The 24,893-nt window shown below is 40.3% G+C and overlaps 1 protein-coding gene across 1 annotated transcript in view; it reads left to right on the forward strand.

Annotated features, from left to right (window-relative positions):
* The first annotated feature begins 3,885 nt into the window (after positions 1-3,885).
* Positions 3,886-24,893, forward strand: part of LOC138960417 (uncharacterized) — a 33,581-nt gene continuing 12,573 nt past the window's right edge. Inside the window, exons 1-4 of the mRNA XM_070332330.1 lie at positions 3,886-4,021; positions 9,997-10,180; positions 10,519-10,774; positions 11,308-11,436. Of these exons, the coding sequence (XP_070188431.1) occupies positions 3,973-4,021; positions 9,997-10,180; positions 10,519-10,774; positions 11,308-11,436 (618 nt within the window). The 5' untranslated portion in view covers positions 3,886-3,972. The remainder of the gene's footprint in view (positions 4,022-9,996; positions 10,181-10,518; positions 10,775-11,307; positions 11,437-24,893) is intronic.

Raw genomic sequence — 24,893 nt, forward strand, 5'->3', positions numbered from 1 at the left:
TGTGTGTGTGTGTGTGTGTGTGTTTGTGTGTGTGTGTGTATGTGTGTTAGTGCGAGTGCTTGTGTGTGTGGGTGTGTGCATGTGTGTGTGTATGTGTATATGTGTGTTAGTGTGTGTGTGTGCGAAGTGCGTGCGTGCGTGTGTGTGTGTGTGTGTGTGTGTGTGCTGTGTGTGTTAGTGTGTGTGTGTGTGTGTGTGTGTGTGTGTGTGTGAGTATGTGTGTGTGTATATATATGTTTGTTTGTTTGTTTGTTTGTTTGTTTGCTTAACGCCCAGCCGACCACGAAGGGCCCTATCAGGGCGGTGCTCATTGACATATAACGTGCGCCACACACAAGACAGAAGTCGCAGCACGGGCTTCATGTCTCACCCAGTCACATTATTCTGACACCGGACCAACCAGTCCTAGCACTAACCCCATAATGCCAGACGCCAGGCGGAGCAGCCACTAGATTGCCAATTTTAAAGTCTTAGGTATGACCCGGCCGGGGTTCGAACCCACGACCTCCCGACCACGAGCGTGTGTGTATGTGTATGTGTGTGTGTGTGAGTGTGTGTGTTCGCTTTCCATTCTATACCCTCTGTTTATTGCCTTTTTACATTTAGTCAAGTTTTGACTAAATGTTTTAACATAGAGGGGGAATCGAGACGAGGGTCGTGGTGTATATGTGTGTGTGTGTGTGTGTGTGTGTGTGTGTGTGTGTGTGTGTGTGTGTGTCTGTCTGTGTGTCTGTCTGTGCGTGTGTGTGTGTAGAGCGATTCAGACTAAACTACTGGACCGATCTTTATGAAATTTGACATGAGAGTTCCTGGGAATGATATCCCCGGATGCTTTTTTCATTTTTTCGATAAATACCTTTGATGACGTCACGTCCGGCTTTTTGTAAAAGTTGAGGCGGCACTGTCACACCCTCATTTTTCAATCAAATTGATTGAAATTTTGGCAAAGCAATCTTCGACGAAGGCCGGAGTTTGGTATTGCATTTCAGCTTGGTGGCTTAAAAACTAATAAATGAGTTTGGTCATTAAAAATCGGAAACTTGTAATTAAAATTATTTTTTTATTAAACGATCCAAAAATAATTTCATCTTATTCTTCGTCATTTTCTGATTCCAAAAACATATACATATGTTATATTTGGATTACAAACAAGCTCTGAAAATTAAAGATATGAAAATTATGATTAAAATTAAATTTCCGAAATCGATTTAAAAACAATTTCATCTTATTCCTTGTCGGTCCCTGATTCCAAAAACATATAGATATGATATGTTTGGATTAAAAACAAACTCAGTAAGCTAAAAAGATTAGACACACAATAAAGCGTGTTATCCTGCTCAGCGCGACCACTACCGCACTATTCTGCATGGCTTGTCGATTTCCTTGCCGGCTTTGCCACGAGCGGCGGACTGACGAAACTACGAGTATGTGGTCATGGTGAAAAAAGCAGTGCGTTCAGTTTCATTCTGTGAGTTCGACAGCTTGACTAAATGTTGTTAATTCGCCTTACGCGACTTGTTTCTTCTTAGTACACTGAAGTGAAGCAACCTTGAGATAATCCGTGAGGACAATGCATGCATATTCGACTTCTTTCGTGGAGTCTTCAACTAGTTACTGGTTGTGTGTTATCTTGTTTTTTGATTTTTAATTTTGAAAGGTTTTTATTTTTTTTATTCTCTTTTTGTACAGTTTTTTTTTACATGTATATGCTGTACATTACAGGACATCACCTAACCGAAAGGACAGAATCATATAACAGAAAAGCACACTTGGACAATTACAACATACATGGGGTGGGAGGATGGAATGGGGAGGGGGGGATGTTCAGTGGTTTGGTGGTCGCATTATCAAAAGGTTTTAAGAACGAAAAAACCTAAGGGTTACATCAAAACGTGCATATACAGGCGCCAATCCTTGTAGAATTTATCTACTGTATTATTCACAACTGCGTTATACTTTTCACAAATGAATCTTTGCTTAAAGTTTCTACTAAATGTCTGAAAATGAGGGATCTTTTTGTTCATTTTGGAAATATATACATGGTGTTTGGCACAGATTAATAACACATCAAAAGCTTTATCGGTGACTACATTGTTCGCCACTCCAAGAAGAACCAGTTCTTTAGACAGTTTTAAATTGTCGCAATGGGTGCAGTTCGCCTTTAGCCAATTTACAAATTCTATCCAAAAAGTCTGCACTTTATCACACTCCCAAAACATATGTAAAAGGGTTTCTCCATTTCTACCACAAAATGTACACAATGACGTATCCACAATTTTTCGCAAAAATAAAAACCTTTCTGTGGGCAAAATTCTGTACAATAATCGGTACTGGAACCATCTCAGACAAGTGTCTTTTGTTGTTTTAAAAACATGTTGAAAAATAGCCTTCTTATCTAACAAACAGTCTAAAGATTCAGACCATTTTTCGATACATTTTGGGACCGTAGCATGTTCAATCAGTTTTTTTGTAAATAAGTTGTGTCTTACCTTTACAAATACATTTCCACACAATGGGCTCTGTCATAATAAAATGTTTATCAAATTCTAAGCCGATTTTTCTCTGATATTTCTTAACAGCCTGGATTACACCTTGATACAATACAAAATCGCCTCGCACATTTGGATATTTGATTTTAAACGCATTATAGGATAAGTATCCATTTTGTCCCAAAATATGACCAATCTGAGCTATTCCATTGTCGATCCAATTTTGAATGTACACTGTCTTTTTATCTCTCCGAATATTAACATTATAATGTAAACATTCTGATACAAAATCGTTAAAGGTTATAGGGTCACATTTTCCATGTAGTTTCTTATAATGTTTAAAAACATTGGTTCAAAACGGGTTTTCCATTCTCTGCATCAAAACATTTGCAAATTCCTCTCCTCTCATATTAATTGTTGTAACAGATGGACATGCTTTAAACAATAATCTTGATATTAATCCAGTAAGACCATCAACTCTTTTTAACCAAACAATTTTTAGAGATGACAGAAAACTTTTCACGTCAACCATCTTTAATCCTCCATCTTCATAGGGTTGGGTGACCGTAGTTCTTTTAATTTTATCTCTTTTTCCATCCCAAAGAAATTTGAAAAAAATATTATTTAACTCCATCATAAACTGTTCGTCTGGATCAGGTAAATTAGTAAACAAATGTGTCAATTTTGAAATGTTAGCAGTCTATCTGTTTTGGGATGTGTGTGTAATCTATAGAATAGCCTTAAATCTATAGAATAGCCTCAAATCTATAGAATAGCCTCAAATCTATAGAATAGCCTCAAATCTATAGAATAGCCTCAAATCTATAGAATAGCCTCAAATCTATAGAATAGCCTCAAATCTATAGAATAGCCTCAAATCTAAACCCGACTCTTTGAACTTTGCTTTGTTATTTAGCCTTTGGAGTAAAAACTTTGTGACATAAAGTAAAGAGCATACGAAAAGATCTGCGTAACCCTGCCGCACCCTTTTCTAGAGCAAGGAGAGTTTTAAGTCGATTCATTGTAAGTTTTATTCAAAAACAATAATTTCTCTCTGTATTTAGAACTAATGATACAAAATAGCGATAACCGCATGCAATGAAGTGAAAACTAAGCATACCAATTTACAAAAATAAAACCACTTCTACACAAGAAGTCCGTTTTGTGTTTGTTTATGACCTTTACGTCAGAAAGACTAAACAATAAAGGTCAAGTACACCCGAGATATACCGTTTAACATGGCCCATACACAGACCCCCCTCCCCTCCCCCTTAGCCCAAGTGAAAAATAAGATCATAATTAGGTGAAGGGTGGTACCCAAAAGTATACGCTTCAAGAGACATTGGCCCGGTTCTTTTCAACTTGGTATAGATAACATGAGTAGGTCACACTCACAGTCAGGGTTACATTCAAACTGTTGGCTTTGTTGGCTGGTTTAAAACCGGATTTGTTGGCAAGACAGCTGCGACAGAGTGACTCCATCATGAACTGGCTGTGCGGTGTTGTGTTTGCTGTGGCCGTCTCTTTCACGGGTATTTACAGAATCAACACTGCTTTTTTTGCTGTTTCTTTACGTTTTACATTTAGTCAAGTTTTGACTAAATGTTTTAACATAGAGGGGGGAATCGAGACGAGGGTCGTGTTGTATGTGTGTGTGTCTGTCTGTCTGTTTGTGCGTGTGTGTGTGTGTAGAGCGATTCAGACTAAACTACTGTACCGATCTTTATGAAATTCGACATGAGAGTTCCTGGGAATGATATCCCCGGATGTGTTTTTCATTTTTTTGATAAATACTTTTGATGACGTCATATCCGGCTTTTTGTAAAAGTTGAGGCGGCACTGTCACACCCTCATTTTTCAATCAAATTGATTGAAATTTTTGTAAAGCAATTTTCGACAAACGCCAAACTTCGGTATTGCATTTCAGCTTGGTGGCTTAAAAATTAATTAATGACTTTGGTCATTAAAAATCTGAAAATTGTAATAATTTTTGTTTTTATATAAAACGATCCAAATTTACGTTCATCTTATTCTTCATCATTTTTTGATTCCAAAAACATATAAATATGTTATATTTGGATTAAAAAACAAGCTCTGAAAATTAAAAATATAAAAATTATGATCAAAATTAAATGTCCGATATCGATTTAAAAACAATTTCATCTTATTCCTTGTTGGTTCCTGATTCAAAAAACATATAGATATGATATGTTTGGATTAAAAACACGCTCAGAAAGTTAAAACGAAGAGAGGTACAGAAAAGCGTGCTATGCAGCACAGCGAAACCACTACCGCACTGAACAGGCTCGTCAGTTTCACTCCGTTTTGCACAAGCGGCGGACTACGGTCATTGTGAAAAAATGCAGTGCGTTCAGTTTCATTCTGTGAGTTCCACAGCTTGACTAAATGTAGTAATTTCGCCTTACGCGACTTGTTACATTTAGTTTCGTTGTAAACCATTTATTTGATGTCAAACGTGCATTGTACTTGTATTGTACTGTATGACGAGTCTCTTTCCTAATAAGGATGCAACCCGAGTTTCTATGAGGATGACCCCAGACAGTCACATGAAATTACCTTACCTTGCCTTAATTGTTTTATTTCTTTGTTTCTTTGCTTTTATTTGTCCTGGCTTGTTTGTCTGTTGCAAGTGACTGATGAAATAACGAGAAACTTCTCGTTCGGGAAACTGAATGAATTTGATTATTTTTTTTAGAGAATGCCGAAGTATTGTGAAGGCATCTTTTAAATACAGCAGTGTTGATCAATCTACATTGCACCACCGGGAATACGTTAACACTGTTTTTGCATTTAGTCAAGTGTTGACCTACCTAGAGTTGGGTGTATTGTTGTTTATTTTTGCTACATAGTAACATCTCAGTGGATTTTGATTGGATTTGGTGGGCAACCATGTCAGTTATGTAGCTTTTCAGGAAAATAATTGGTTAGCTGATAGATTTTCACAAACATGAGAACAAATATAAACAAGATAATAATAACATTTTGCGAACCAAAACATGTTGGTATCACTGTTTACACAATATTTCTTACACGTTTTATCCCTGAAAGCTGTACTTTGGAAAAGTAATGAAAAACAAGTTTAGGAAAAAGCAGGTATGTGGCATATTACCAGTAAACGGCATGTACACAATTTAATAATAATTTTTTTTAAATCTCCCCTTAGTATAAATTATAATATTTTTGATCTGACTGTTTGATTACAGTTTGGCTAGTTTAGGATCCAGCTATGGCTAAAATCTATTTCCAGTACAAATAACAAGGCTCTAGCATGAAAACTTGTTGTATGTGTGTGTGCCTGTCTGTCTGTTTGTGCGTGTGTGTGTGTAGAGCGATTCAGACCAAACTACTGGACCGATCTTTATGAAATTCGACATGAGAGTTCCTGGGAATGATATCCCCGGATATGTTTTTCATTTTTTTGATAAATACTTTTGATGACGTCATATCCGGCTTTTTGTAAAAGTTGAGGCGGCACTGTCACACCCTCATTTTTCAATCAAATTGATTGAAATTTTTTTAAAGCAATCTTCGACAAACGCCAAACTTCGGTATTGCATTTCAGCTTGGTGGCTTAAAAATTAATTAATGACTTTGGTCATTAAAAATCTGAAAATTGTAATAATTTTTGTTTTTATATAAAACGATCCAAATTTACGTTCATCTTATTCTTCATCATTTCCTGATTCCAAAAACATATAAATATGTTATATTTGGATTAAAAAACAAGCTCTGAAAATTAAAAATATAAAAATTATGATCAAAATTAAATGTCCGATATCGATTTAAAAACAATTTCATCTTATTTCTTGTTGGTTCCTGATTCAAAAAACATATAGATATGATATGTTTGGATTAAAAACACGCTCAGAAAGTTAAAACGAAGAGAGGTACAGAAAAGCGTGCTATGCAGCACAGCGAAACCACTACCGCACTGAACAGGCTCGTCAGTTTCACTCCGTTTTGCACAAGCGGCGGACTACGGTCATTGTGAAAAAATGCAGTGCGTTCAGTTTCATTCTGTGAGTTCCACAGCTTGACTAAATGTAGTAATTTCGCCTTACGCGACTTGTTACATTTAGTTTCGTTGTAAACCATTAATTTGATGTCAAACGTGCATTGTACTTGTATTGTACTGTATGACGAGTCTCTTTCCTAATAAGGATGCAACCCGAGTTTCTATGAGGATGACCCCAGACAGTCACATGAAATTACCTTACCTTGCCTTAATTGTTTTATTTCTTTGTTTCTTTGCTTTTATTTGTCCTGGCTTGTTTGTCTGTTCCAAGTGACTGATGAAATAACGAGAAACTTCTCGTTCGGGAAACTGAATGAATTTGATTATTTTTTTTAGAGAATGCCGAAGTATTGTGAAGGCATCTTTTAAATACAGCAGTGTTGATCAATCTACATTGCACCACCGGGAATACGTTAACACTGTTTTTGCATTTAGTCAAGTGTTGACCTACCTAGAGTTGGGTGTATTGTTGTTTATTTTTGCTACATGGTAACATCTCAGTGGATTTTGATTGGATTTGGTGGGCAACCATGTCAGTTATGTAGCTTTTCAGGAAAATAATTGGTTAGCTGATAGATTTTCACAAACATGAGAACAAATATAAACAAGATAATAATAACATTTTGCGAACAAAAACATGTTGGTATCACTTTTTACACAATATTTCTTACACTTTTTATCCCTGAAAGCTGTACTTTGGAAAAGTAATGAAAAACAAGTTTAGGAAAAAGCAGGTATGTGGCATATTACCAGTAAACGGCATGTACACAATTTTTTTTTAAATCTCCCCTTAGTATAAATTATAATATTTTTGATCTGTCTGTTTGATTACAGTTTGGCTAGTTTAGGATCCAGCTATGGCTAAAATCTATTTCTAGTACAAATTACAAGGCTCTAGCATGAAAACTTGTTGTATGTGTGTGTGTCTGTCTGTCTGTCTGTGCGTGTGTGTGTGTAAAGCGATTCAGACCAAACTACTGGACCGATCTTTATGAAATTTGACATGAGCGTTTTTGAGAATGATATTCCCGGATGTGTTTTTCATTTTTTTGATAAATACTTTTGATGACATCATATCCGGCTTTTTGTAAAAGTTGAGGCGGCACTGTCACACCCTCATTTTTCAATCAAATTGATTGAAATTTTTGTAAAGCAATTTTCGACAAACGCCAAACTTCGGTATTGCATTTCAGCTTGGTGGCTTAAAAATTAATTAATGACTTTGGTCATTAAAAATCTGAAAATTGTAATAATTTTTGTTTTTATATAAAACGATCCAAATTTACGTTTATCTTATTCTTCATCATTTCCTGATTCCAAAAACATATAAATATGTTATATTTGGATTAAAAAACAAGCTCTGAAAATTAAAAATATAAAAATTATGATCAAAATTAAATGTCCGATATCGATTTAAAAACAATTTCATCTTATTTCTTGTTGGTTCCTGATTCAAAAAACATATAGATATGATATGTTTGGATTAAAAACACGCTCAGAAAGTTAAAACGAAGAGAGGTACAGAAAAGCGTGCTATGCAGCACAGCGAAACCACTACCGCACTGAACAGGCTCGTCAGTTTCACTCCGTTTTGCACAAGCGGCGGACTACGGTCATTGTGAAAAAATGCAGTGCGTTCAGTTTCATTCTGTGAGTTCCACAGCTTGACTAAATGTAGTAATTTCGCCTTACGCGACTTGTTACATTTAGTTTCGTTGTAAACCATTAATTTGATGTCAAACGTGCATTGTACTTGTATTGTACTGTATGACGAGTCTCTTTCCTAATAAGGATGCAACCCGAGTTTCTATGAGGATGACCCCAGACAGTCACATGAAATTACCTTACCTTGCCTTAATTGTTTTATTTCTTTGTTTCTTTGCTTTTATTTGTCCTGGCTTGTTTGTCTGTTCCAAGTGACTGATGAAATAACGAGAAACTTCTCGTTCGGGAAACTGAATGAATTTGATTATTTTTTTTAGAGAATGCCGAAGTATTGTGAAGGCATCTTTTAAATACAGCAGTGTTGATCAATCTACATTGCACCACCGGGAATACGTTAACACTGTTTTTGCATTTAGTCAAGTGTTGACCTACTTAGAGTTGGGTGTATTGTTATTTATTTTTGCTACATAGTAACATCTCAGTGGATTTTGATGAGATTTGGTGGGCATCTATGTCAGTTATGTAGCTTTTCAGGAAAATAATGGGTTAGCTGATAGATTTTCAATAGATAATAATTACATTTTGCGAACAAAAATCAGTTGGTATCACTTTTTACACAATAGTTCTTACACTCTTTATTCCTGAAAGCTGCACTTTAGAAAAGTGATGATAAACAAGTTTAGGAAAAAGCAGGTATGTGGCATATTACCAGTAAACGGCATGTACACAATTTAATAATAATTTTTTTTAAATCTCCCCTTAGTATAAATTATAATATTTTTGATCTGACTGTTTGATTACAGTTTGGCTAGTTTAGGATCCAGCTATGGCTAAAATCTATTTCCAGTACAAATAACAAGGCTCTAGCATGAAAACTTAAAAAAACTGTGGTGTAAAAACACCCTGAAAAGTGGTGTTTTCGAAGAAAATAGGCATGCTAAAATTAGTTAATTTTTGTGTGCAATGAAATAAAGAGTAAAATGGGACCGGATTTTGGGTTTTCAGGGTTGATACACACCTGCTTAGAACCCTCATATCTTCAGTTTGGATTGGAATTGATTGAAAATTTAAACTGTAAATGAAAATAGAGAGATTTAGCTTTCTAATGATGCCACACACTAGTAGGTTCTAAAAAAAAAGCATTTTTTTCCAACTCTAGGTAGGTCTACCCCCTTAAGGTTTTAAAATAGACTTGGAAAAGAGAGGAGGGTAGTTGTGTGTGTGTGTGTGTGTGTGTGTGTGTGTGTGTGTGTGTGTTTTGTTTTTGTTTTTGATACATTTCTTTGATGAAGTCCGTTCCGGCTGTTTGCAAAAGTATAGTCGGCAATGTAACGCCCTCATTTAAAAAAAAATCAAATTTATTGGTAGTTTGTTTCAACATTTTTTTACTTTGAGAATATCAATTCAGATTAGAAGCTAACAAATTAATTAATTAGTTCGTTCCTTAAAGTTGTCATTAAAACCAAACTTTCACTTACAGACTTAATTGTAATTCTCATGAATACCTGAATCCAAAAATCTATAGATATGTTTTGTTATACCATTTAAAATATCCTCACAGTAAAGAAAAAAGGTACCACGTTTGCATTTTTCGTGGAGACGAGCGTGACCCGTTTCGGTCTTCGGCTAGCCAAGCCTTACTACTTGTAGTATCGGTGATGACCAGTTTTCAGTGTTGATCTTTTAGTTTCAGGTCGCCATATTGAATAAATGTTTACATATCGCTTCACGCGACGGTTTAAAAAAAAATAAATTGGCGTGATCTTCATCACGCTGTCTGATACTTACCCGAAGATTGTCTGGTAGGAGCCGCTGTTGATCTGACGTCACCGGAAGTGTTCAACGCCATTTTCTACATCAGTACCAACGTAGAGGTGCTGCACGCGGGAATACGTGACGCGACTGCCGCCAAACATCACTGGCTCAATCATGGGATTGATGAAGGTCTTCAGGCCTGTGGCAGTTTCCACTCTGCCCAGTACCTCCGAAGGTAAATAAGGAACAGGATAGACCTAAACGTTTTCTTCTGCAATGTGAGGGTGCGAAGTTGTTAAAGTCTGAGCTCAGTTGTGTGCTTATGAATTCACTGCTCAACATTTTTAATTTCCCAATATGTCACTCTTTACAAAATAAAAAACCCCAAATAAAGCACTAACAGCAGAAAACACTAATAGTCTGTGCCACAGCAAACACTTTCCGAAACTAAACACAGCCAAAACAAACAGACGCTACAATGAAACAAAACTATGAACCACACTTTGCGGTCCGATGAAACCAGCGACATCCTAGATATGAATCTCGGACGATTTCTTTGTTACACGTTCAAAGGCACTCTGACCTGGAAAAAGCTTATGGACTTAAAGGCTACCGCCAAGCCATAGAGCACTACCTGACAAACGGACTGCACGAGCACCGGCTGGGTTACCTGGAGGGGGGATACGGGGGTCGCTGGACCGTGTCGGACGCCCATCACCGTCTGTTTGTCAGCGCCTCTGCCAGGATGGGGGCCGCCGTGGACAGTCTGGTGTGGAACAACCATGAGTTCATCAACAGTTGGGACCACGGCAGGGAGCTGCAGATGGCTGTGAGTGTCTGGTGTCGTGTGGTTGGAATGAAAAGGTGTGGTGCACAGGAGCTTGTATGAAAACACTGGTCGATCAAAGTATCCTATTCCTTTATCCTTACTGTAGTATTACTGCTTTTGTTTACTAGTGAATAATAGATAATAATGTAGAAGTAATGCTACAGTAAGGATACAGGAGTAGGATACTTCAATCGACCGGCGCTTTGGTACAAGATCCTGCGTTGTGGTGTTGAACAATCATGAGTTCATCAACAGCTTTGGTCTCGGTAGACGTTATGTATTGATGTTAGTAATGAGGTGGTTTGGGACAACATGGGCCCCCTGCAGGATGCTCAGCTGGATAGCCATACCGTGCTGCTGTGGGGTTTTTATTTACATTTAATTACATTTTATTTATCTATTTGTTGCAAGATGAAGAAAAGTATGATGTGCTGCAGTAAGACGTCACAGAAGACAACAATGACTTCCTCAAAATTTGAACACGTGTCGGACACAAAGGTGAAGATTGAAATGTTTTGATTTTCTGTTTACAGATGAACTTTATACCTCATGGCGAGTGTTTCAACCCAACAGAGGCGGGCGGTCGAGACGACAGCCAGACTGCCGTCACCAACACTCACACCCAGTCTGTCCATGCCTCTGGTATCACGCTTAGTACCACGGTAAGGCGCCTACCGCAATGCATAGTACAGCACAACTCTGTGACGAAACAGCCTTAGAGTAAGGTATTTTCAAGACAATCGAGCATAATTATAGGCCATCAGAGCATCCTGACCTCACACACGAAGTCTTTGGGGATATTAGAAGAGAGTTACCATTTTCTGATCTATTAAAAATCAAGACAGTTAAGTTTTGTATTCTGCCAGCGTACAAGAAGCATCACCCATAAATAATAAGTGATCGCCCATCATTTTGTGTGTGTGTTACTGGTGATCACTGGTGTATCTTGTCTTGTTACTGGTGATCACTGGTGTATCTTGTCTTGTTACTGGTGATCACTGGTGTATCTTGTCTTGTTACTGGTGATCACTGGTGTCCCAGCAAACACACAACGTGAATACGACGTTGCGAAAATGTGAACTTTTCGTGTCATTAGCAACGTTGCGAACTTTACGTGAAATTTACGTTGAGCCAACCAAAAAACGCAACGTAAAACCAACGTTGTGTCATTGTGAGATTTTGGTGTTCTTTCGACGTTGTAATACAACGTAAATTTTACGTGAATTTCACGTTGCATTTTGGTGTCTTACAAATGTTGCGAAGATTACGTGAAATTTACGTGGATCCAACCAAAAAACACAACGTGAAAGCAACGTTGCGTTACAGTTGTGTTTTTTTGTTTTTTACACGTTGGTACATAACGTAAATTTCACGTCGATTCCACCTTAAAAAGCAACGTAAAATCGACGTTGTATTATTGTGATTTTCTGGTGTTCGAACAACGTTGGTATACTCACGTGATTTTCACGTGAAATTCACGTGATTTAAAAACAAAAGTTAGTTTGATACAACAAACGTTCCTACAACGTAGTTTCAACGTAAACACACAACGTTGGGGTTTGATTGATCGCCAACGTGCCCTCAACGTGAAATCCACAACGTAAATCCTACGTCAGTCATTACCAATTTTTCACCTGCACGGTTTCGTATCGTTTATCAAAGAAATGTATATATATATAAAGCCTTTGAAAATTACGTAAGGTGAACAGATTTTCAAATACAGGAGATAGATATGTGCGAAACTATCACCGAATAACAAATGACTCAGTCAGACGTTATGAAATTAAGCGCCGATGTACCGCGCAATGTATATTTGATTGCTTAATTTGGCGTTCCAAATGCGTCCGGTTACATTTTCTGGCATCATTAATGCATCAACGAGAATTGAGAAGTAATGCTAAAAATATAATTGTGTACGTTTAAAGTTGATCTACTGTGCTCATCAAACCTCTTGTTGTATTTTGTAAATTGGCGAGAGGGGGGCAGAATACATGAACCTAATCTCTGTGATTATCTATGCGTGCGTGTGTGTGTGTGTGTGTGTGTGTGTGTGTGTGTGTGTGTGTGTGTGTGTGTGTGTGTGTGTGTGTGTGTGTGTGTGTATGTGATTACACGTGTTAGTGTGTGTGTGTGTGTGCGTGTGTGTGTACACGTGTTAGTGTGTGTGTGTGTGTGTGTGTGTGTGTGTGTGTGTGTGTGTGACATCAGTTTGTGTATGTGTGTGTGTGTCACATCAGTTTGTGTATGTGTGTTTGTGGGTGGCTGTGTGTGTATGTGTGTGTGTGTGTGTGTGTGTGTGTGCGTGCGTGTGTGTGTGTGTGTGAGTGTGTTTGTGTCCCTCGGCGCGTGACAATATATCTGCCAATAAGTTGAACTAAAACAGGGTTCAAGTGGGAATTACACCTGAAAAAGCAGGAAGGGAGCAGAATACATGTTATGAACTCCGTTATTTATTGTTTGAAATGTTATAGCCTGGGAGAAGTCACCCTCGCACCCCGTCCTTAGTTTCTCTTGACCTACCTTTGAAGTATTCTTGAGGACATGACTAGACTACCCGATTGCGCCCATTGCACGACATAAGAGAGCGCCGTTCCACCCGGCCGATTCCGCTATATCCAAGGGAGGTAATTTTCGAGCCAGCTGCATTGACTCGGCCAAGAACGCAAACTTTCTTCGATTAAAGGCATTGTAGCATGTCTAAAATCATGGGACTTGTGTTATCAAGCTTTTAAAATCACCAAGTAACTTTTAAGAATAGTTTCAGTTACATGCGAACTCATTCTGCTGAACGGATTTTGAGAGCCAGTACCCAACAGCCTTTAAATGCACCTCTTTCCTTTTTTCATGTTCTTTTATGGTTTGCCGATTTTGTTAACATTTTTGCATTCATGATGAAGATTTTATGGTGACTGTACAGAAATGTACGTCCTCTAGTTTCTAACCTTCCAAAAATTGGGGCTGGGGGTCGGGGGAGAGAGAGAGAGAGAGAGAGAGAGAGAGAGAGAGAAACAGAGAGAGAGAGAGAGAGAGAGAAAGAGAGACAGACAGACAGAGAGACAGACAGAGAGACAGACAGACAGAGAGACAGACAGAGACAGAGAGGGAGAGAGAGAGATAGAGAGAGACAGAGAGGGAGACAGAGGGGAGAGACGGAGACAGAGAGAGTCAGAGAGAGACAGAGAGCTAGAGAGACAACGTCGAAACTTTGTCAATCATTTCGGTTTTTTCACCTGCATTTTTAGTTTCGTAATATTCTATTCAATTAATGTTCGGTCAAACATAGAGGTTCACTAATTGTGTAAGACGAAAAGAGTATAAAATAAATGCATATTGTTTCAAGGAATTTGCTGAGTTAAATGGATTTGCGAGTGCGAAACTTTCCCTCCCAAAAAAAGACGCGTTACTAACCGACAGTGTTCTCCGGTGATGGCCACGGTCGACTTTGTGTATCCCAAATTTGGTTTTCAACTTTGATGAACACTTTCAGGACTAAAATATTCATCGTAATCAACTCGAAGGTAAGTTGTTTTCAGTTGTTCCACATGAGACGTTATCACTTATTGTACTCCATGTACACATGCACAGATTACTTGATTGTCGAGACCATGATTGGAAACGGACCGGCCAAAGATGGCGGGTCTTTCCAATAGTCACAATGTCAGCCCTAACTCAGTTCAAGGGATACACATTCTTTTAGACTCAACTTTTGAGTCAGTATAGCGAAACAATGGGTCACAAGCAGTGGAACACAAAGGAAAAACACGTTTCACATAGACGGACGCAACCTTTAGAAAGCTGTTTAATCAGACTAGCTCAGTGCATGAGACTGAAAGCGGGGGCGGCCATTGTTATCTCAAGTACTTAATTGGGCATTTTACGATCTTGAGGGAGGACGATGTATCCAGACAAGCTGCTTCAAGTTCAAGTGAATCTGCCCAGCGGACAGTGGTATGAGAAGAATTCAGAACTTGACACATTGGCTCATTACATACTTGACTGTCTTTTGTCGACCTGTTCTGTTACTCACTCAAGTAGGCAGCCGAGATACCCTGCCGGTGTCACGATTTCATCTTTCGTCTGTGTACATATTTCCCCTTCGACATATACTCAAGACTGAAATGTTGTTTCCTGGTAAAATTAATAAGTGAAATTATTTAAGGACGAAAAGCATGTCAGTTTCTTGCATGTGAAGAAAATTGGTGGTAAAATTTAATAGATTTCAACCCCAAAATCGAATTCTTCGAAAACGTGTACTGAGTGGTTAATTACGTCCCTTGAGTAAGAAGGAAACATTTTAGGATGAATCAAATTTCTAAGTTAATTAAAACAAATTGGTTGGACAAATTTGGCCCCATGAATGTAAGGTACACAATGTCGCTCATCAGTACCATCGAAGGGTGTTTTTTTGTTCAGTGTAGAGTTTATACTAGATCAACGAGGCCGAGAAGCGAAATATCAACACGGCGAAAGATGAAAACGTCACACCGGGGGAAAGAGCGAGACAAAGAGGAGCTATCGGGTGGAGAATGGGGAGGTGATTCGGGGAGGGGGGTACGTGGATTAAAGATGAACTTATCAAATTGTTATTTGTAAGGAGGAGAGAGTGAGACAAAGAGGAGTTATCGGGTGGAGAATGGGGGAGGGGATTCGGGAGGGGGGATTATAATGTGTGTGTGTGTGTGTGTTGTCTGTGTGTGTGTGTGTGTGTGTGTGTGTGTGTGTGTGTGTGTGGGCGGCAGGTTGGGACGGCATTTTATCAACGAACGTACGAAATAACAAAACAAAATAAAGAAAGAACAAACAAACAAAAATTAAAACCTGACACATGCAGGTTTGTGTAGTCATTCGTTAGACTGATTTTAACCTGTCTTAGACGACTACCCATAGTCTTTTCACATTCACTGATTCAATCAATCAATCAATATGAGGCTTATATCGCGCGTATTCCGTGGGTACAGTTCTAAGCGCAGGGATTTATTTATTTATTTTTGTATTTTTATTTTGTGCAATTTATATCGCGCACATATTCAAGGCGCAGGGATTTTTATCTATGCCGTGTGAGATGGAATTTTTTTACAAAATAGCCTACATCACGCATTCACATCGGCCAGCAGATCGCAGCCATTTCGGCGCATATCCTACTTTTCACGGCCTATTATTCCAAGTCACACGGGTATTTTGGTGGACATTTTTATCATTGCCTATACAATTTTGCCAGGAAAGACCCTTTTGTCAATTGTGGGATCTTTAACGTGCACACCCCATTCAAGTAATGACACACTCGGACTGTGTGTGTGTGTGTGTGTGTGTGTTTGTGTGTGTGTGTGTGTGTGTGCTACCTGACGGATTTTGATGAACATTGGTTTACATATTCTTGAGAGCATTCGCTGGTGTGGCTGTTCTCCGATATTTGATAGCGTTATTTGATGTCATATTTTCCCGTTTGTAAAAGTTGAGAGAAGAACACGTGAATATAATATGTAGAAATCGCAAACCCGGCCAGAAGGCAGACACGGACAAAATGTAGGATGCTGATACATGTAAAATATGTGTCTGATGCGAGTATAGGCTTACTATGTTTACAAAAATTGTGAATAATATCTAGCCGAGATGAATCGCAACCTTTGTACCTCTCCCTTTATTTAAGATTTTTTCCCATTCTTCTTCGTGTTAGTTGGACGGTATTCTTTCTTTTTCTTTTTTCTTCCAGCCACAACACAGATAGCGTAATAGCGGCTGTTTTATTCATTCTTCTGTCTCGTTCCCTCATATTCGCATGTGATATTATGTCACTCCTTATGAGATTACACCCCAAACTTTGTTGCAAGACCTTTGTTGAGGAGAGAAGAGGCGAGGAAAACTGGTATGAAGTACAAGTCAAAAATCGCACCTTGATCTTACCTGACTCATTTACGGCACTTGGCAGTCTTTTGTCGGGCTTTTGTCGATCGCTTGTCCACTTGGATAATAAAATTACGGACATGCTCCCCCCCTCCCCCCCTCCTCCTCTAAACTTTGCCAAAATGGGTCCTCTTGAGACATCTCGCGTATAAGAACAAAAGAAAACCGAACGGGCAAATCATATGGACAACACATGTTGGATTTCTTCTTTGGGTACGCTCACCAGTAAAAAAAAAATGCAGCCAATGTTTTCTCGAAAAGTTGTGTTTGTGTGTGTGTGCGCGTGCGCAGGTTTTTTAATGTACTGTTTCGTTGAGAGGATCGTGGGTAGTGTTTTTCCTCTTCATTTTAAAATGTTCATTACAGACATATAATACAAAATAAAGAAAAAGAGAGAAAAATACAGCAAAAAACAAGTCGCGTAAGGCGAAAATACAACATTTAGTCAAGCTGTCGAACTCACATAGAGGGGGAATCGAGATGAGGGTCGTGGTGTATGTGTGTGTGTGTGTGTGTGTGTGTGTGTGTGTGTGTGCGTGTGTGTGTGTGTCTGTGTGTGTCTGTGCGCGTGTGTGTGTAGAGCGATTCAGACTAAACTACTGGACCGATCTTTATGAAATTTTACATGAGAGTTCCTGGGAATGATATCCCCGGACGGTTTTTTTTCCTTTTTTCGATTAAAACCTTTGATAACGTTATATCCGGCTTTTTGTACAAGTTGAGGCGTCACTGTCACACCCTCATTTTTCAATCAAATTGATTGAAATTTTGGCCACGCAATCTTCGACAAAGGCCGGACTTCGGTATTGCATTTCAGCTCGGTGGCTTAAAAACTAATGAGTGAGTTTGGTCGTTAAAAATCGGAAACTTGTAATTAACATTATTTTTTATCAAACGTTCCAAAAACAATTCCATCTTTATTCTGCGTCATTATCTGATTCAAAAAACATATAAATATGTTATATTTGGATTAAAAACAAGCTCTGAAAATTAAAAATATAAAAATTATTATCAAAATCAAATTTCCGAAATCGATTTAAAAACAATTTCGTCTTATTCCTTGTCGGTTCCTGATTCAAAAAAACATATAGATATGATATGTTTGGATTAAAAACACGCTCACAAAGTTAAAACGAAAAAATATAATATATGTATTCTTAAACGGATTTTTGTTTTGATGTACATTTTTCATTCAATTTTCTTTTCATGTTTGCTTGCTTTTCATTTAGACTGTACAATAGCCGCCATTTATATGTATTTTTCTAGAAAACTGTAAACACCACTATAAGCATTATGCTTGTTGTTGTTTACTCTATATGCGTTTTTTATTTGTAAATAATGCACAAACGTTGAATAAAACAGTTTAAACCAAACGAAGAGAGGTACAGAAAAGCGTGCAATGCAGCACAGCGAAACCACTATGTACAGCGCTGAACATGCTCGTCAGTTTCACTCCGTTTTGCACAAGCGGCGGACTACGGTCATTGTGAAAAAATGCAGTGTGTTCAGTTTCATTCTGTGAGTTCGACTGAGCTTGACTAAATGTAGTAATTTCGCCTTACGCGACTTGTTTTGTTTTGACCTCAGTTGCATATGCAGGATGCTTCAACCCTGAGTTGTTTTGCCTTTTTTACATTTAGTCAAGTTTTGACTAAATGTTTTAACATAGAGGGGGGAATCGAGACAAGGGTCGTGGTGTATGTGTGTGTGTGTGTGTGTGTGTGTGTGTGTGTGTGTGTGTGTGTGTGTGTGTGTGTGTGTGTGTATGCGTGTGTGTGTGTGTGTGTGTGTGTGAGTGAGTGTGTGTGTCTGTGCGTGTGTGTGTGTAGAGCGATTCAGACTAAACTACTGGACTCCGATCTTTATGAAATTTTACATGAGAGTTCCTGGGAATGATATCCTCGGAATTTTTTTTCATTTTTTCAATAAATACCTTTGATGACGTCATATCCGGCTTTTTGTACAAGTTGAGGCGGCACTGTCACACCCTCATTTTTCAATCAAATTGATTGAAATTTTGGCAAAGCAATCTTCGACAAAGGCCGGACTTTGGTATTGCATGTCAGCTTGATGGCTTAAAAACTAATTAATGACTTTGGTCATTAAAAATCTGAAACTTGTAAGTAAATTTTTTTTTTATCAAACGATCCAAAAACAATTTCATCTTATTTTTCGTCATTTTCTGATTCCAAAAACGTATACATATGTTATATTTGGATTACAAACAAGCTCTAAACATTAAAAATATAAAAATTATGATTAAAATTAATTTTCCGAAATCGATCTAAAAACAATTTCATCTTATTCCCTGTCGATTCCTGATTCCAAAAACATATACATGTAGATATGATATGTTTGGATTAAAAATACGCTCAGAAAGTTAAAACGAAGAGAGGTACAGAAAAGCGTGCTATGCAACAGAGCGCAACCACTTCCGCGCTAAACAGGGTCGTTAATTTCACCGCCCTTTGTACGAGCGGCGGACTACGGTCATTGGGAAAAAATGCAGTGCGTTCAGTTTCATTTTGTGAGTTCCACAGCTTGACTAAATGTAGTAATTTCGCCTTACGCGACTTGATCTTTTTCCCACACACTTTGGACACGTGCGAGTACCAGCAATAGAAAATTAACAAAACACCTTCCTCCCCCTCTTAGGTGAAATGAAAGCGGACGTTTTCAGCGTGCATTCCCTTGAATTGACTGAATGGTTAATCATGCTTCCGTGATTTTGGGAGTTGTGGGTTTTTTCTGTGACATTCACAAACATAAAAATGACAGAGTCCGACAAAAGGCTTACTGGAATTTACTGTTGAGTAATAAGTGTGTCATCTCAGGACCATGCCAGTGCATGGGGGATATCTTGGATACAGGGCGGACAGGCTTGCAAGCAATATATAACTCTGACTGTTGACCGTCGTTGTAATTTCCCACTTTGTAGTTGTCAAGGTATCTTAACATGTGGGCTTTATATTTTATAAGCTTGTACAAGAGCATTGGTAGCAAAATAACGCGCGCTATTTTTAGTTAAAAAAAGGGATCAACTTGGAATGTGCACCCGACATTCCAATTTGTTTTCCCCTTTCTAATAATGGGTGAATTTGTTTTATTATAACTGAATTGCTTACAACCGAAATACCTACATGCCGAAATAACTGAAATAAAAAAATAAACAAATAGACGAATAGGGAAATGATACATCTTTCTTTCTTTATTTGGTGTTTAACGTCGTTTTCAACCATTCAAGGTTATATCGCGACGGGAAATGATACATAAATAAGTTCATAAATGAATGAGTTAATAAATGCTGTCGCGAGATGGGTTGCGGGTAGTTTTTAAATCGACAAACCGCCAGCCGCGGTGTGAGGTGTGTCCGTGTTCGTGACCGCATGGCGGGGAGCACGTGAATTTGGTGCGTCGCTAGCGCTCACCCGTCGTCTGCGCTCAGCGCAGAACGGGATTCGGGGCAGAAGCCAAATAACTTTGGAAGCAGTAACACCTCGATTGTGTGTTCTGGAATGTGGCGCGACTGCTGTCGGCCCAAGTACGTGGTGTGACTCATGTCAACCCGGTCAAGTTTTCAACATTATTGTTGACGTCGGCTTTGCCGTGAAAAGGGAAATATTCACCAGGGGAAGGATAGAGGTTCTTCCATGTGAGTATTTTTGTGTGTGTAAATGTCTTCTGTTGTTCACGTGTTTTGGTCTCAAGTTTGTGTTGTAGGTCGGGTGGAGGGTGGTAAAAGGGAGGTAGAATTTAGCTCATGGCCTTTTTCACTTTATTTCATTCCCCCTTCATTGTCATTCACGCTCATTTTGGTTATTCCATGCTCTGAAATAATCGTGTTTTTCTGGTTGGAAAATGTTACATGAATTTGTGAAATGAGTCTAAAGTTGCAAGACTTGCAAGTGACAGTAAGGTTGATTTTTGGTCACACACTCCAGTTAGTTTTTGTGTAAATATTATGGAGTGACCTCTGTTTTGTTTGTTGGCTGAACTCTTTTTGCCTTGTGAATCATTTCGCATTTGAGTACCATGTGTTCTAATTATGGCCTTATAGGCCTGTTGGTTTTCTTTCATTTATTTGTCGAGCACGGCCTCATCTGCAAACTGAAAAGGGTGCCTGCGTGGAGCTTCGTCACAAGGGCGAGATTGTCGTCTGGAGTCCCGCTGCCCGTCGTTGGCCGTCCTCGCCGTCGCCGATATCGTCTTGTCATCTGTCATCTACTCGTCTGTCATCATCGCCGTCACTGCTTCCCTGACAGTGCAGGCTGTTCGTCGTTCTCAGCGCACTGGGTCAGGGGAGGCCATCGTCTATCGTCAGCGTCTGTTCGTCTTCCTCTTTCCCCCTTCATCAGTTCTGCCCAACGCTTGCAGACAGGGGTCGAAGGAGGGGGAGATATCTACATCGTGTCTGTTCGTCTTCCTCTTTCCCCCTTCGTCGGTACTGCTCAACGCCTGCAGTAAAGGGGTAGAAGGAGGGGGAGATGTTTCATCGTCTGTTCGTCTGTCTAACTCCTTTCAACGTTACTGCTCAACGCTTGCAGTAAGGGGGTAGGCAGGGGAGATCATCATCTTCGCACTCACTCCGTGTCATCAGCGCAAGCATCTAGTTGGCGTTCGTCACACTCGCCATTCGCATCTTGGCTGATTTAAAGGGAAGTAACTTTCACATGTCATTCTAGCTTCAACAAGCGCCAGTCATTGCTCGAGGGTTTATAACCCGAGTTCGGCGTAGATATGTTGGTGAAGAACACGTTTGCACTCACCTTTAAGGCCGTACGGGTGGCATTGTCGCACATTCAGCTACCTTAGTATTTCATTGACAAAAGTGACAGTTGTGTTGTTTATTTTTGCTTTCTCACATGTGTGCGTGGCCTTATGTATGTCGTTGCCATAACCACATGTATGTTGAGGTGCAATTGTGTTGACATGATGTTTTGCATTATCATCATTGCTGCCACCCTTCATTCCTGATCATCAATCATCATCATCATCATCACTAACTTTCTTGTGCAGCGGTAGAGCAGAGGCCAGCAGTTCTTGTTCATTCCCCGATCATTTCATCAACATCCTTTCATTCTCATCCACTCATCCTTTATTTTCTAGAAGCAATAAAGTCTTCATTTGTTGAACTTTACCACTTGAGTTCCTGACTCCTTCTGTGTGAGAAGTTAAGGTCCTACCTATCAGGTTGGTCGCGACATTGGCGAGCTTGCCAGGATTTATCCAAATTTCATATCGCTCGGGAACTCATTTGGTTTTGTTCTGGGTGTTAGGTTGTTTTGTTTCGTCATTGTTTGTCTTTGTGTTGTTTCGTGTTTGAACGCGGTTGTGTCACACTTGTGGCACAACGCAGTATCTTTTGACCTGCTTTCAGGAAAGGCTGCTCAGAGTGCTGTTGGTTGTGTCATGTCAATGCTCACCCGGTCCAGGGCCATGGCTGAGAAAGGAGCGGTGAGTCAGACTGAAGAGGTGCAAGCAGGACATGGGCAGGAGGACTGGCAGCCTCGACATCCTTTTCATACCACACCTCGGGGTATGCTGGGGTCAGCGTCTTCACCGGGAAGGGGGCGCGGTAGAGGTAAGCTGTTTGATGATCGTACTGTTCGACAAAGTGGCGGCTATCCTGCGCCTGGTCAAGCTGAAGGGGGGTTTGTCACGCTGTCAAAAGGTGATGTTGAACTCAAACACCATATTCCGCAGTTTCCTTCTCCCCAGGTGGACACCAGCGCTGTGCTCTTGCAGTTTTTGCAGGTGGATAGAGAAGAGCGTAGGCGGCGTGAGCAGAAAGAAGAAGAAGAGCGTAAGCGTCGTGAAGAGAAGGAGGCAGAAGAGAAGGAGAAAGAACGGAAGTTCTGGCAGCTCATGTTAGAGCGTGAAACCGATAGGGAAAGAGCCAGAGTAGAGAGGGAGGAGAATAGAGAGAAAGCGAGAGTGGAGAAAGAGGAGAAGACCATAAAGGGGGTCAAGATTCCGACTTTGGAGGACAAGGACAACATTGAGGAGTATTTGGACCAGTTTGAGAGGATCGCTGGAACCCAAGGGTGGAAAAAGGAGACATGGATAGCTCGGCTTTTGCCTCAGCTCAGGGGTACAGCTAGGTCCTTGTACTTTACACTTCCAACGGAGGAGGCAGGGAACTATGACCAGTTCCGAGATGCGCTCATGAAGCGGTTTAATCTCACGGCAGAGGGATATAGGAAAAAGTTTCGAGAGTCGAGGAAAGAACAAAGCGAAACTTTTGCCCAGTTTGTTGTCAGGATTAAGAGCTATTTCAAGAAGTGGGTCTGCCTGTGCAAGAAAGATTTCGAGAAAGGTGAGGACCTCCAGGACGTCATCCTGACAGAACAGCTGATGGAAACCTTGTCGTCTGATTTAATGGTCAAGGTCAAGGAGCGTAAGCCTGCAAATGTGGTTGAAGCGGCAGAAGCCGCAGACGTGGTGATTGAAGCAAAGAAGGGCGTCAGAAAACCTCAGGTTGCCCCTACCGACGTAAACCCATCCGGGGAGGGTTCGGGTATAGACACAAGAGGGGAGGGGAACAAGGGAGGTAAGACCATCCAAGAAGCTAAGGAAGAAGGTCTGTGTTTCAAGTGTTTCCAGCGCGGACATCTGAAGAAAGACTGTAAGAAGGTGGGTATGGTCGTCAGTTTCCCAGGGAAAGTTGTTTCAGGTGGTGTGCCTTCTCTTTGCGAGTCCTGTCATAAAAAGGATTTTGAGCCTCGGTGTACAGTCCAGGTGAATGGAGTTGAGGTACCTGCCCTTAGGGATACGGGCGCTGAGTCTCTGATCATTGATGCAAGCCTTGTCCCTTGTGGCGCTTTGACTGGGAGGAAACAGAATGTCACCTTCGCCTCCACCAACTACCAGACTGTCTGTGACACTGCTGTTGTCGATGTAGTTTCCCCGTTCTTTACTGGAAAAGCATTTGCCGTTGTCATGGAGAACCCCCTGTTCCCGGTTATTATTGGCAACCATGTAGAGATGGAAACGGGTCAGGTGTTTCGGGTGCCAGTCTACAGCAAGGATCCTGAAGTGGGCGCAGTAGAAACTAAGGCGCAGGTGCGCAAGAAACAGGTTCCTGGAAAACCCCGTCCCGTCTCTAAGCCTTTGATTGGTCAGACAGGACCAGAAGGAGTGGCCCAGATGCAGTCTGAAGACGACACTTTGGAGAAAGTTCGTGAGTATGCCCAGACTGGGAAACAATTTGGCTCAGGTGTTGGCACTATCCATTTCGTGAAGAAGAAGTCTCTGTACTATAGGGCATTTTCGGGACCGGCAGGGTCATACAGTCAGTTGGTTGTCCCCAAGCAGCTGCGACAAGAGGTTCTGCGGTTGGCTCATGATTCCCCTATGGCTGGACACCTCGGTGCAAAGAAGACTAGGGAGAGAGTGTGGCAAACTTTCTATTGGCCTGGACTTTGTGCCGACGTGAGAAGGTATTGTGCGTCGTGCGTCGTGTGTCAACGCACAGTTCCCAGAGGCGTCGTCAGGAAGGCCCCGCTGGAACAGATGCCATTGATGGATGAACCCTTCAAACGTGTAGCAGTCGATTTGGTTGGGCCCATTCTTCCCGCCTCTGGGCGTGGTTTTCGCAGAATGTCCTAGATCTGTCTTCGCGTTCAAGTTCTTTGTTGTGTTCCTGCAACATTCTCGCTCTGGATTCATTACAAAACTGGTAGTTTTGTCTTGGTGGGGGGATATGTCGCGAGATGGGTTGCGGGTAGTTTTTAAATCGACAAACCGCCAGCCGCGGTGTGAGGTGTGTCCGTGTTCGTGACCGCATGGCGGGGAGCACGTGAATTTGGTGCGTCGCTAGCGCTCACCCGTCGTCTGCGCTCAGCGCTGAACGGGATTCAGGGCAGAAGCCAAAGAACTTTGGAAGCAGTAACACCTCGATTGTGTGTTCTGGAATGTGGCGCGACTGCTGTCGGCCCAAGTACGTGGTGTGACTCATGTCAACCCGGTCAAGTTTTCAACATTATTGTTGACGTCGGCTTTGCCGTGAAAAGGGAAATATTCACCAGGGGAAGGATAGAGGTTCTTCCATGTGAGTATTTTTGTGTGTGTAAATGTCTTCTGTTGTTCACGTGTTTTGGTCTCAAGTTTGTGTTGTAGGTCGGGTGGAGGGTGGTAAAAGGGAGGTAGAATTTAGCTCATGGCCTTTTTCACTTTATTTCATTCCCCCTTCATTGTCATTCACGCTCATTTTGGTTAT

The sequence above is a fragment of the Littorina saxatilis genome, linkage group LG1 (genome assembly GCF_037325665.1).
Source record: "Littorina saxatilis isolate snail1 linkage group LG1, US_GU_Lsax_2.0, whole genome shotgun sequence".
NCBI lineage: Eukaryota > Metazoa > Mollusca > Gastropoda > Littorinimorpha > Littorinidae > Littorina > Littorina saxatilis.